Source organism: Channa argus, chromosome 5 (genome assembly GCF_033026475.1).
Source record: "Channa argus isolate prfri chromosome 5, Channa argus male v1.0, whole genome shotgun sequence".
Lineage (NCBI taxonomy): Eukaryota > Metazoa > Chordata > Actinopteri > Anabantiformes > Channidae > Channa > Channa argus.
Genome location: NC_090201.1, coordinates 29,409,571 through 29,424,348, shown reverse-complemented (window position 1 = coordinate 29,424,348; position 14,778 = coordinate 29,409,571). Strand labels below are relative to the sequence as shown.

The 14,778-nt window shown below is 39.5% G+C and overlaps 1 protein-coding gene across 1 annotated transcript in view; it reads right to left on the bottom strand.

Annotated features, from left to right (window-relative positions):
- Positions 1-566: 566 nt before the first annotated feature.
- si:dkey-43k4.5 (potassium voltage-gated channel subfamily S member 2) overlaps positions 567-14,778 on the bottom strand; it is a 34,961-nt gene continuing 20,749 nt past the window's right edge. Inside the window, exons 3-10 of the mRNA XM_067505935.1 lie at positions 14,205-14,338; positions 12,984-13,148; positions 12,707-12,878; positions 12,184-12,267; positions 11,938-12,099; positions 11,077-11,160; positions 4,444-4,536; positions 567-1,619 (exon numbers count right to left, since the gene is read on the bottom strand). Of these exons, the coding sequence (XP_067362036.1) occupies positions 1,182-1,619; positions 4,444-4,536; positions 11,077-11,160; positions 11,938-12,099; positions 12,184-12,267; positions 12,707-12,878; positions 12,984-13,148; positions 14,205-14,338 (1,332 nt within the window). The 3' untranslated portion in view covers positions 567-1,181. The remainder of the gene's footprint in view (positions 1,620-4,443; positions 4,537-11,076; positions 11,161-11,937; positions 12,100-12,183; positions 12,268-12,706; positions 12,879-12,983; positions 13,149-14,204; positions 14,339-14,778) is intronic.

The following is a 14,778-nucleotide window of genomic DNA, read 5'->3' as shown; positions in this document are numbered from 1 at the left end:
AGAAACACATGGCTCATTCCCTTTGCCTCCCATCTTCTCCTCATGGAGGTTTTGGTCTTCCAAAATAGCAGAAATGAATTTTTAATCAGCTGGCCATGAATCTGATCTCTCTCTCCTTGGCTGTGACTTATGGGTGTGTTTTTTCTCTAAAGGCACAGCGTGTGTGTGACAGGATACTATGATTATGAGATCATGTCATAGAGTACAAGTCACTTAATGAAATCCATCATTAATAAAAGGAAGAAATGTGACCTGTGCTCTCAGTGATAACACACAAAGAGAATAGATATTGCACATCTGTCCAGTTTTAAAAACACATTCTCATTTCTAACCCACCTCATTTCACCCTGGTAAAGAGGTGAATGTCAAACTTTTTAGCATATGAACACATCCTCAGCGCCTCTTCCCCTCATCTGACCGAGGATAATTTGTTTTCTTAACAGCTATTTAATTTGAGTTCCCATTCTCCAGGCTAGGCTGAGCTACAATTAGTTATTTAGCAGATGCTTTTATCCAAAGCAATCTACAACTAAGCAGCAGACACCAGGTACAACTTGGGTGTTCAGTGTGGGACACTTTGGCTTGAAGACAGGAGGACCAGGAGTCGAACTACTGACCCTGCGGTTTACGGAGCTACAGCTCTCCCTGATTCTTTATCCCACAGATATGACCATGGCATCAATCTGAACAGAAAACCCAGTGCTTAACAGTTTCAGTCACATCTGTCCACTTCACTCACAGATGTACTGTCCACATTTTTTTGTAATATTCTTTATTGAGTCATTTTCATGTGCATTCATGCTATTTCAGTTCATCATATGTGGTGTTCTGCAGTTTTTCATTTACTTTAACCTGTATTGAGCCAGATCCTGAAACTGTCCAGCATGCACAAATAAAAAGTGTCAAACTCCTCACTCCATCAATAATAATCATTACAATCTAGACCTTAACTTATACCTTTAAAGGAAATACTCAGTTTAAATCAAACTGCTGCTGACCTGAATGATTCTACTCATTGTTTCATCAGTGGAATCGATGCAGCTACAGTCAGTTTGACAGAAAAACACATTTTATCCTTTGCACCAGTTTATAACATTTGCACGACTCTGGATGAAGCGAAGGTGAAAACAATCTGTTCTCACTTGTTTAGAAACATCGGAGCTCTGAGGTGGAGCTCATCTTCACAGCTTCTTCACTATCGACATGTAGGACAGATGCTCCACATAGCTTTCATTTATCACACCACCTTCGTCCTCATAATCTATATCATCCTCCTCGTTGTCATCAATATCGTCATCGTCCAGACAGTGGCTTCCCCCATCTGATCCCTCCTCCTCCATCTCGTCCTCGTCTGGCATGTTCTCGCAGCTCAGCCTCATTTTCCTGCAGTTGTTGTTCCTCACCGAAGCCTCCAGAGCTTTCTGCTGACGGTAGAAGTGTGAGAACTTGTTGAAGATGATGGTAATGGGCAGCGCCACCACCAGGGTGCCGCCCAGTATGCAGCCACTGGCCGCCAGCTTCCCGACCACCGTGACAGGCACCACGTCCCCGTAACCCACTGTGGTCATGCTCACTGTCCCCCACCACCAGCAGGCCGGGATGGTGTCCAGACCCACATCCTGAAAACAGAGACAGGTTTTCATAGTGGACGTTTACATGAGTCAACTGTCTTTTTTGTACAGCCTGTCGATGACGCAAGAAGCAAAAACGATGCAGTTAAAATTAAGGCAATGTGAATAGAAATGTCATAAGTACAACTTTGGTCTTTATTTTGTCTAATTATTCACAATAAACTTCTATCTCAAGTGTTTTTGTTTTTTATGAAGGTCAGTGACTTTTGTTTTACATGTTCCACAAGATCAAACAACTCTGGTATGTTTTTGACTAATTTCTACAAACCTGATTCCAAAAAAGTTGGCACACTGTACAAATTGTGAATAAAAAAGGAATGCAATACATGGATGACATATCAAATGTTTAAAATGAGAAAATGCATTATTTTAAGGGAAAAATAAGTTGATTTTAAATTTAATGGCATGAACACATCTCAAAAAAGTTAGGAAATGGCCATGTTTACCACTTAGTGGCATCCCCTCTTCTTTTTATAACAGTCTGAAAACGTCTAGGGACTGAGGACACAAGTTGCTCAAGTTTAGGAATAGGAATGTTGCCCCATTCTTGTCTAATACAGGTTTCTAATTGGTCAAGATTCAAGATTCAAAGTGTTTATTGTCATATGCACAGATAGAACGCATGTTTCCCTGTACAATGAAATTCTTACTTTGCCCTCCACTCTGAATGTCACACAGTAAGTGAAATGAGAATTGACAAAAAAATAGAAATAAAATAAAATACAAATAAAATAAAAAATAAGAGCAAACAAAATAAGAGCAATAAGGCAATAAAGGTGAGGTAGTGCAGTTCTTAAAAAGGCAATAAAGTGAGGTAGTGCAGTTCTGAGTAAGTGCAGTTCTGAGCAATAAAGTGAGGGACAAGAAACACACAAAAAAGGAGGAAAAGCCGACATTCAAGCGCGGAGCGAGCAAACACGTCTGCCACGGAGGGCCCAGGTCTTCCCTGAAAGAGACAATGTCTGGATGGGAGCATATGTTGTTCTAGAACTTGGATATACTTTCCAGCATTGATGGTGCCTTTCCAGATGACACACCCTCATGCAACCCCATACCATCAGAGATGCAGGCTTCTGAACTGAGCGCTGGATCATGTTTAGATATAACTTCTTTTTTGACCTATAGAGTTTTAGCTGGCAACGGCAAATGGCACGGTGGATTGTGTTCACCGACAATGTTTTCTGGAAGTATTCCTGAGCCCATGTTGTTATTTCCATTACAGTAGCATTCCTGTATGTGATGCAGTGCCGTCTAAGGGCCCGAAGATCACGGGCATCCAATATGGTTTTCTGGTCTTGACCCTTACGCACAGAGATTGTTCCAGATTCTCGGAATGTTTGGATTATATTATGCACTGTAGATGATGATAACTTCAAACTCTTTGCAAAAATATTTTCTGAGAAACTCTTCCTATATTGCTCCACTATTTTTCACCGCAGCATTGGGGGAATTGGTGATCCTCTGCCCATCTTGACTTCGGAGAGACACTGCCACTCTGAGAGGCTCTTTTTATACCCAGTCATGTTGCCAATTGACCTAGGTTGGTTGTCCTTTCGGCTTATCCCGTGAGTTCAGGGTCGACACAGTGGATCATTGTTTGCATGTTTGACATTGGTCCTCCAGCTGTTCCTTATATGCACATTTAACTTTTTCGGCCTCTTATTGCTACATGTCCCAACTTTTTTGGAACGTGTAGCTCTCATGAAATCCAAAATAAGCCAATATTTGGAAAGGCATTATCTATATTCTATTGTGAATAAAATAAAAGTTTATGAGATTTGTAAATTATTGCATTCCTTTTCTATTCACAATTTGTTCAGTGTGCCAACTTTTTTGGAATCGAGTTTGTATATAAATCAAGAATAAAATGCAAATCGACTGCCTTGTAGAAACCAATTAAACTGGAGTAGGAATTGTACTTACAAATGCTTAGTAAGTGTAGTACACTTATAATTTAGTTTACATTTACACAGAATTAAAATTAAGTTGACTGCACTGCACTGTATTCCAAACAACACACGTACTTAAGTTGGGCCTGCAACTTTAAATGTTTGAATTGTTGTTACTTAACCAGTGTTCTGATTTACTTGTTAAAAGGAAAAATGACTGACTTAAGGAAATCAAATAATTGTTACTGTATACAGGTAAAAATTTGTTTTACATGACTTTCTAATTTGTTAAGAATGTCCCTCCAAAATTTATGAACATGCATCACTTTTGTAACAATACTATACTATACCACAATACACTCAATATTTTTCTCTTCCATCTCCCCCATCTCTCTCCTTATCTAGTATGCACGAGTGATTCTTGTGTTAATTAGCTGGAATTATCCAGTGTTCAGATCAGTCCCACCATAGTGTAAAAAATGTACTTCACACTGTATTGCATGAGCATTTAAATCCTGCCTGTCCTCAGCACATACATGCAGGAGACTCTAAGGGCAGAAAGAGGTCAAGGTCACATGCACTGGGTTCATAGATTGTACCAGGGTGCTTTGACCCTGTTAATACTTACCTTCTGTACATGGTAATACTTGTCTACAGGTTTTCCTGTAGATTAAGCAACTTTTTGTGAATCACTGCCTCCCACTGGGGCAGTAGTGTCATTGCCTCATTTGTAGCGACTGTACTTGATGTTTTAATTCACTCAGATATCACTCAAAAACAATTAGTAAATGAGTTTGTTTGCCCTGCAATTATAACTCAAACTTAAACCAAACTAGGAACTTAAAAAAGCTTTACAACATTAAACATAAAATAGAAGCTAAAGAGAGCAAGCAAGGCCTCTGCAGCCAAACATCCCACTTTACCTCTTCGTATTCAGCGGTGTAAGCAATTCCAGAGAAGACGGACACTCCAACAGCCAGGTACAGCAGCAGGATGCCCACCTCACGGTAACTGTGCTGCAGTCATAAGATGAAGGTTTGTTAGGAACTTCAAATGTCTCTTTGGATAAAAGTGTCTGCTGAATGACTAAATGTAAATGTTGACGGCTGGTTCTTTCCTCACAATACACACCAGTTTGTGATTAGTACCCCCAGTGTGGACTATAGCTCTTCTGCTTTCTCGACTAATGCTTGGTTTTTCTCCCTGTTCTAGGGCTGCTTCTATTTGGACCGACTGCCTGGTATTTTGCTTCACCTCATAGTTAACCTGCCTCAGTCTGTGTTTTTTCAAATTAATGCTCCACCTTTGGTTTTCTGTTCTTTTCCCGATCATTGCATTAAGAAATGTTGGCCTTAAAGCTTCAGGGCTGAAGAAAAATTTGGGTCAACGCGAAAATAAAAATACGCTCTTCTGGCTTTTTTGTTTCCATCCTCTCTCTGAAGATGCTTCAAAGATGCCAGAGAAGAAGAAAATTTGTTCTCAGTCAGTTCAGTCACTGCTAAAAATAGGATTGAGTGTTTAGTTAATAAATGATGCCCCATTTAGTACTAAATATTTCAGATAAGTGAGTTTTATTCTTTTGTTTTCTTTTTATAGGGAAGAAAAAATTTAAAGTGTCCACATGTTTTATACAATTCCAGCCCCAACCTGCTTTCTTAAGAACTTAAATGAAAATGTTTTCCATAGACCCAGATGTGATGATGATTATAATTATGACACTGTATGCCTTTAGGAAAAGCTTTTAACAATTTTTTTTTTAAGGAACTTAGATGTATTTTCAAATTTAACCAGAACTCTCCATACCAGCACACACCACACACACACTACCGAGTTGTTCAATATAAGGTATATTTAGATATTTATGAAAATGTGAATTGTCAAATCTTATAACGTGGAGTAGTTCTTATTCCTCGTGAGTCCGTAGCTAGAACAGTTTATTAATTTAAAGGTTATATTTATAGTTTAAATGATGTCACTGGTCACTCCTGTAGTTACAGAGTATATTGTCATGTATTAAAAAGCTAGTATGTTTAGTCTTTAAGTATGTATGTGTAAGTATGTGTGCTTTTCCTTTCGGCTGTTCCGTTTCAGGGGTCACTACAGCAAATCACATGTCTTCATCTAACTCTATCCTCTGCATCCTCTTCTCTAACAACAAATACCTTCATGTCCTCTCTCACTACATCCATAAATCTCCTCTTTGGTTTTCCTCTAGACCTCCTGCCTGGCAGCTCCAACCTCAGCATCCTTTTACGGATATATTCACCATCTCTCCTCTGAACATGTCCAAACAACCTCAATCTGGCCTCTCTGACTTTATCTCCAAAACATCTAACATGACCTGTCCCTCTGATGTACTCGTTCCTTATCCTGTCCATCCTCGTCACTCTCAAAGAGAACCTCAACATATTAATCTCTGCCTCCCAAAGACAACCTCAACATCGAAGCTCTGCATGTGTAAGTATGTGGGCTGGTGCATGCACACTTACTTAATGTGTGCATGTGCATGATTTAAGAATGAAGCAAACCGGCTTTGTCTCAGTATCTTTACATATGGTTGTCCCAGAAACACTACATATAATAAATAGAAAATTCAAATCACTTTACACTTTGGCTTTAGAATATGATTTTGTAAAATATTTTACTACACAATCAGAAGAATGTACCTGGTGTGGAAAAATCAGTTTTTAGAAAACGGGAATTGTTCCTGCCCTTTGTACACATGATTATAAATCTCCATTGGTTTTGAGCAGGAAGGCTACAAAAAGTGATGGTGATGAAATAATTAATTGATATACTTTTAATTGTACGTTAGAATAAAAATCCACCCTACTGTTAAGCACAATAAAAAAAAACTAAACTGTAGCATGACAGTAAAATTCAAAGCTCTGTGAACTTTTGTGCTGTGTGCCAGAATCAATTTTATCTATTTTTTTTATTGTCTCTGTGCCCACATTTGGATCAGAGCACACTTTGTGGCTTTGGATCTAAACTAATATCTCATTCTCTCTGTGTCTCATCCCTGATGTCCATCATGGATCAGGAGCATTTACTTAAATGTTGCCTCAGTCTAAATGTAAACGTGATTCATCCAAAGTCTGCAAACCAGCAGCATTTTAAAAACTTATCTATGTTCAGTACAGCTCATGTAAGACTGGTGATAAACACATAACTGGTTATTTATCATTCTGGTGGAAAGAGCCACCCTGTGTTATAATAGATGACACTCTGTCTGCTGCACTCTGATACTTCACATCTGGTGGCAAAATGAAATGAATGAATGTAGATGAACCTGGGAGGAGCTACACTGTTTGTACTGATCACAGACTGGCAGCTTTAACCAGCACCACATTGTGATTTAATAACCTGATTTTACTGACAGAGCTCAAGTATTTTCACACACTTTGTGACATTATGTTTTTTTCTTTTTGTCCTTGTTTGGTTTGATGATTCCATCAACAAACTGTGTGAATTCTGGACCCTCTGCAGATGTGGTGAGACCCTCCCAGCTGTCACAGGTTGTAGCAGGCACTGTCTCTGTGTAGGATGGGCAATGTCTGAAATGCTGAAATTATTAAAAACAACAACAACAACAACAAAAAAAAAACAGGGCAGTCCACTTGTTTCCACCTGCAGACTTCCAGCCTCTGCACCTGTTAACTAATATACATCAGGTGGGATTGTGCAGCAGTTTGTAGGAACTGGAAACTGTAATGATGAAGTGTGCATGTTCTGACCAGGGATATGCAGAAAGATTTTCAGGGGCTTAGATTTAAGAGCAGCCTCTATCAGTGAGTGTGAAGCTAACTGAAGCTAATGAACTATTTCTGAATATTATATTTAATAATAAAAAAAGAATCAAGTGCTTCTCATCATCTTCCTGGTAAACAGACTATTATTAAAACCTACAGTTTTTGAATTATAAACTCCACAGAAACCGTAGCATAACTGAAAGTCTTGCTTTTTTCCCCCTGGGATCATAGGGCTGTGCATGTGAAGACAGTAAACATTTGCACAAAGTTGTTTGTTGTAGGGAAATTAATAAAATATTCACATATTCCACATTAGGTTTGACTTTCTCTTTTTATTCTTGGGCGTATAAAATTTTAATCTGTGACGTCATTGCATCTATGTCATCAATCCATGTTGTGCTGAATATACTGGTATCAATTATGTATTTGTACCTTAAAGAACTGAATTGATGCATCGGGCATCAGTATCAGGAAAAAGTGCTGATTAATCTTTAGAGGAACCTTTGATTTATTAGGTAAAGGGCCAAAGAGGGAAAGATGTTAAAAAGCAAAGTGGCTTGAAATATAAATGTTTCTACTTATTATAATAATAATAATAATAATAATAATAATAATAATAATAATAATAATAATAATAATAATAATAAAAATTTATTTATAAAGCACTTTACATTTGTTAACAAATCTCAAAGTGCTACACAAGCAGATTAAAACCAAGAATAAAACACAATAAACATGTAAAGCATAGAAACATATAAAACATAGCATAATAAAGAAAAAGTAATGATCACTTTACAATCCTTTTCTGAACAGAAAAGTCTTTAACCGTTTTTTGAAACAGTCCACAGTCTGTTGTGCCTTCAGGTTCTCAGGGAGAGCGTTCCAGAGCCGTGGAGCAGCTACTGAGAAAGCTTGGTCCCCCATTGTGTGGAGTTTGGTTCTGGAGGAGTAGAGGCGATAAGTGTTGGTAGAATGGAGGCGTCTTATTGTAGATTCCAATGTGAGGAGTTCTTTAAGATATTGTTGGGCACTTCCATGGATGCACAGGTTGGTAAGTAGAAAGAGTTTGTATTCAATGCAAAAGTAGACTGGGAGACAGTGAAGTGTTTGGATTGTTTCCGCAACCTCATAAAGATCCTAGCGGCGTCGTTTTGAATGTATTGAAGCCTATGGAGGCTCCTGCCAGAGATCCCAATGAGAAGTGCATTGCAGTAGTCTAGCCTGGAGGAGACAAGGGCGTGGACCAGGCTTTCAGCAGAACAGAGTTGGAGAGGGTAATAGTGTGGCCAGAAAAGGAAATACAATTACGGGAGGAATGAAGCTGATGGGTGGTGCCAACTAGAAGGGCTTCGGTTTTGGTGCTGTTCAGCTGAAGGAAGCTCTGTCATCCACGCCTCAATATCCTCCTGGCAGCAGGTGAGAGTTGATGGAAGTGTCGGTGAGGTCGGGCTCAGTCTCACGTAGAGCTGAGTATCATCAGCATAGCAGTGGAAGGAGACTCCATGCTTGCCAATGATGTGGCCCAGTGGGAGCATATAGATGTTGAAAAGGGTTGACCCAAGGACAGACCCCTGTGCCACCTCACAGATGACTAAGTGAGACTGACATTTGGCATCCCCTAGGGCCACATACTCAGCTCTATTGTTGAGATAGGACCCAAACCAGTGGCAGCGGCAATGAGATCCAGAAGAAAGAGAAGTGATAGGAAGCCCTGGTCTGCAGCTATTGGGAGGTCACTGGTGACCCTGACCATGGCTGTCTCTGTGCTGTGGAAGGGGCGGAAGCCAGATTGAAATTTTTCAAACAGATTGTGTCTGCTGAGGTGATCCTGAAACTGGGGTGAGACAGCTTTTTCCAGGACCTTTTACAAGAATGGGAGATTGGACATTGGACAATAGTTTGCCATGACTTCAGGATCCAGGGAGGGTTTTTAAAATGTGGTGTAATTATTGCAGTTTTCAATGATGTTGGGACTGTGCCACTCTGGGGGGAGTAATTAACGATGCTAGTGATGAGTTAGCTTATGTTTGAGACATTAGCTGTTACCAAGGGAGTGGGGAAAGGGTCCATGGTGCACGTTGAGGGTTTCATCGTCTGTATGATAACCTCAACTTTTTTCACTGTGGTAGCCGAAAACTTTGACAGACAGCCTTTTGGCCTTAAAGTGGGCAGGTCTGGGGGTTGGGTGTTGGAGAAAGACAGTGAGGAGCGGATGGTGTCAACCTTAGTGGTGAAATGTGCAATGAAACTATTGCACAGCTCCTCTGTGTGGTTGCTGCCAGTGTGGGTTTGAGGTATGAGTAGATGATTTATTATAGAAAAGAGTTGTTTTGAGTTGCCACGGCTGTTGTTAATTATACTTGAGTAATATTTTGATCTGGCAGTGGCAAGTGCTTTGGTGTAGTTTTTTGATGTTCCCGGTAGGCTATTTTATCGACAGTTCAGTTGGTTGAGACAAAGCAAAGCTCAAGGGCCCGCCCAGCTGTTTTCATCTGTCGGAGCTCCCTTGTAACCCATGGTGCAGATTTGGAGAAAGTGATCACTTGTGATCTGACAGGAGCATGGGCCTTAAGGATATTCTGGAGGCCATTGTTATAGTAGTCCACTAGTTCACTGACTGAGGGGAGTTGTGGGACAATGGAGAGATTTTTGATGTCAGCATTTAAATAAGAGAGATTTATGTTTCTTAGATTCCTGAAACAGATACAATGTTGTGGGTTGGAAAAAAATGTACATGAAGGGAAGTCCATTGAAATTATTTACTTAAACATAATAGTGCATTATTTCTTACTGTAGAAACTAGTTCCATATTTTTACATTTTACATTTTAGTCATAACATATACATTTATATTTAGTCATTTAGCAGAAGCGTTTATCAAAAGTGACTTACAAGTGAGGTACAAGGCAAGCAAGAATCTAAGTCAAGGACAAAACAAACCAAAGTCCTATCAGAAAAGTGTTCACATTTCACGAGATGCAAATGCGAGAAAGAGACGAAAAGTAGTTATTTTTTGTTTTTTTTTAAAAATAGATTTAAGTGCGTAGGAAGATCCGGATGAGTTCTGTTTTCAGTAGTTTTTCTAATATTGGGAGTTAGTTTGCTGAACGTGCAGAGTTTGGTAGCTCGTTCCAACATCGTGGCATCATTGAGGTGAAGAGTTTTGCTTGGTGTTTTCTGTGTGGTGCTGGGACCACCAGACGTCATTTGTTGGGAGACTGCAGTGGGCAGGAAGGATTGTAGACTGCTTTAATTTGTAGCAAACACTGAAACTAGACGTTATGGACTCACATCTCTGCAACCTCGTGTCTAATTCCTGTCCTCAAACATACTGAGAAGCCAATAATGACAAATAAGCACATTTGTAGACACAACTGGCACCAAAACTAACAAACCTCATTGAGCAAAGCTTAAAATTCAACTCAACTGTCTGTAGCAAAACTACATATTGTGTTTTGGCTGCTGTCTAGTTTTTTAAGGCTCAATATTAGCTTTTTTCAATAAACCTTTTTGTCACTTTGGTCTCAGACTGTCTGCAGTTTGGCCCTGAGGCCCCAGACATCCTCAAATTGCTGAAAATTGATACCACATCTTCAAAAAACAGCACACACCTGCTCACAATCCAACAACCCACTGAAAGGTCAGCAGGCCAAAATGTCACAAACAAAATAAAAAAATCAATGGTATTTTTTATTTTGCTTTGGAGGTTTCTAAAGTGGGTTAATGCCACAGTGTGTCAAAAAGTCCAGTGTTACATGATTCTGTGGTTGGGAGCAGACAGAGACCACACACAGTCTAAACTTACCCGAAGTGTTGCTCCCAGGGACCGTAGCCCTGTTGAGTGTCGGGCCAACTTCAGAACTCTGAAAATCCTCATTAACCTGAACACCTGAGACAAGAAAACACCAGGTAATGTTCTGTCACCTCAAATCTCAACTGTCAGAGATTTCAGACTATACAATTCAGGTGTGTTAAATTAATCAATTTAATTGTTGTCTGTACACCATCAGCAGCCAAGAATGTGGATGTTACGACACTGAAATTTTAGAGAATAAGTGTGCTTCTACTGTGTCTGCCAGTTACACACAGAGTCAAATTTCCTTCAGGGTGTGACTTCACTGTAAGAAATCAGGGCCAAAACAGTAAACAGGTGAGCTAACAGTCTCTCTGTGTAATGAATTTGATGAGGTGTGTTTGTTTAAAAGTCATACTGGGACCTCACTATTAAAATTACCTGCTTATCCGTTTTCCTCAAATTATTTTTCTGTGCAGAATAAAGTTCAACTGAGAGCCAAAGAGAGATAAAATGTATCTAATGTGTACTACTTCCTGTACTGCTGGATTAATAAAGTCTGATGAGCATCCATTTTTCTGATTCTAAAAATATTCTAAACTTAAGTTATTAGATAAATGTAGTGCAGTAGAATTACAATATTTATTTAGTCAAGGCATAAAGTAGCAGAAAAGGGAAATACTCAAATGAAGAAGAAACACCATAAAATTGTACTCAAATGCAGTGCTTAAGTCAGTAAAGATCCTGTTCTATTTTGACCACATTGATTTCTACTTGGACCAGACTCAGCTCAGACTTTGGTAGTTTTCCTTGGTTAAAGTAAAGATGACAGACTGAACCTGCAGATACAGTAAATACTCAGACAGTCCTAACCTGTACGAGTCGTCCAAGGTCTCCCAGTTCAGACTCCGACCCCACAGCCGTGTCAAAGATCAGGGTGATGTAGATGGGAACCACAGATACCATGTCTATAATGTTCAGAGGGTGATGGAAGAACTTGTTCCTGTTCGGTGCGAGCAGCAGCCGTGTCACCACCTCAGAGAGAGAAAAACACAGCATTTGTTCTACGGTTTTCCTTTATTTTCTAACACATACCACAGTCTGAGCTCATCCTCTCACCTCAAAGGTGAACCAACAGGTGCAGAAAACCTCCAGAGCCTGCATGATGGGGTCCTCCATCAGCTTACCTTCAGTGTCAAAGGTCTGAGAGAAAACGGGGGAGAATAATAGTCACCTATTTCAATCAAATCAAACTTGATTTATAAAGCACAAGAGGGCAATAAAACATACAAACAATGAGACTGATACAAAGAGAAAGAATATACAAGTTTAAAATGATACTTTTTATACATCAAAAGTTGTTCCTGACATCCATCAGGAAGAATGAACATGCCTAACCCTAAGTGCTGCTCATATTGGCAATTAGCAGTCACTGCATTACCTTTTTAATGAAGACAAAAAATTAACTGATGATGATGATTGATGAAGATTCTCAGAAATCAACTATAGGCACTTGTTTGTGATCAACTTTGGAAATGAAAATTTCTCTTGAAAGTTAAGTCCTACAGTTTCTAGTAAAAATAGTTTGAAACAGTTTGATAGCCTCAGATCCAAACTACAGTTCCAGCTCCCTCGTACCAACCTGATACTCTGGGATGCTGTTGATACACATGGTGGCAATGGATGTGAGCACCACCCCAATGGAGAGCAGGCTAAAGAGCTTGCTGGGAATGGAGTATCCTGGGTTTTCCAGCGTCAACCACAGACACTTCTGGATGTTCCCATAACGTACTTCCTGGAAATGCTGCATATCTCTGTGAGGATGGAGGGAGACAACGAGTCAATGACTAAAGAGGAAGAGACAAAGCGTCTCTTGTGGTCCTTGAACGACAGATGGGAAGGGCGCTGATGTCTTCTACCTGTTTAAGTCCGATATCTCATCCACAGATGTGTCCACGCTGCTGACGTCGCTCTCGTCGTCCCAGCTGTGATGCCTGCTGCTCTCCAGTTTGCGGTCATGGTAGCGATAACTGCAGCAGCTGTCCAGGAAGAACTCATTGATGCCCCAGTACTCAATCTCCTGACTGTGCAGGAAACACAGGTCACATTAATTAGTCTACAGTGAGCTCCGCCCAAAGCTCAACCGCATTAATTAAAGACAAAATGGACCAAAAGAATCCTATTGTGAATGGAAGTGAATACAAGTCTGCTTCCCCCCTGTTTTAGGAAGTGGCTTATCATCGCTCATATCAGAAACTCAAGACATTGTCATGCCTTTTAGACAATTTTTTAAATGTATGCACTTCTTAGTTTTGCTTGCCTTCTAGACTCTCTCCCAATATTCAAAAAACTGCTGAAAACAGAACTCTTCCGCATCTTCCTATGCACTGCAAAAAAAATCCTTTCAGCTCTTTCTCGCACTTGCATCTCGTGAACTATGAACACTTTTCTGATAGGACTTTGCTTTGATGTTTTCTCCTTTACTTAGATTTTTGCTTGCCTTGTACCTCACTTGTAAGTCTCTTTGGATAAAAGCTTCTGCTAAATGACTAAATATAAATGTATATGTTATATCTCTCATATTATTTAATATACAAGTCGGTGATACTTTGACATGTTACTACAGGAGCCGGGGATCAAACCAGACACTGTGGGATTGCTGGGTTCATGTTGATTGTGTTTAAACAGGACGAGACTGTTATGCATGGATCATTTTTAAGTTGTTATTCTTCATATAATTCCACCCTGGTACATTTGATGACACCTGAGGTTGCTAATAAAACCAAACTAACACCACAGAAGCTTCTCAAGCAGAAACTTTGTGACAAATACGACAGAAGATCAGCAAACGCATTTTGTAGCGCCATTTTTGATCCTTTTATGTCAGTTTTTAGTCATTTTCTGGAACTTTTTGGACATTTTGTGTTAAATAGAAATACACTGAATGGCTATTGAAGCAGAAAACGAGATATGAGCTGGTTTCTAACAAGATGTTAGAGACTTTTTATGTTCGTGTAGCTTTGCAGCTAAAATTCCATATGTTGCTCACAAACATCTCTACCGACTCAAATTTCCTTACCCAGGGAAACTGACAAACTGTGTCAAACTTTAGACAGCAAGCGCAGAGAACATGGACGGACCTGAAGGAGAAGACACACAGCTCCTCCATGATGTGAAGTTTGCCCGTCTGGTAAAAGTGGAGCACATAAGGAAAGAGACTAGGATTCCTATCAAAATAAAACTCCTTCTGCTGCACATCGTAGTCGTCACACACCTACAGGATATAGGAGGAGAGGAGGGGAGGGCAAAGGAAAAGAAAGGTAGGACAGATGAATGATTTAAAGAGGAAAAATATTTTAACCCTTTCTAATAATTTCAGATGTAATATGCCATTTTATAATAATAATAATTAAAGTAATAATAATAAGTGATTTTATTATAAAGCACTTTACATTTGTAGGCAAATCAAGCAGATTAAAAGCAAAAATAAAACAAAAAACATATAATCCATATATATATATATATATATATACAACTAAAAAACAAATACATAAAATATAAAAAAGTAACAATCATATTAATATGCTTTTCTGAACAGAAAGTCTTTAAATGTTTTTTGAAACAGTGCACAGACTGTGGTGCCCTCAGGTTCTCAGGCAGTGCGCTCCAGAGCTGTGGAGCGGCTGCTGAGAAAGCTCATTCCCCCAGTGTGTG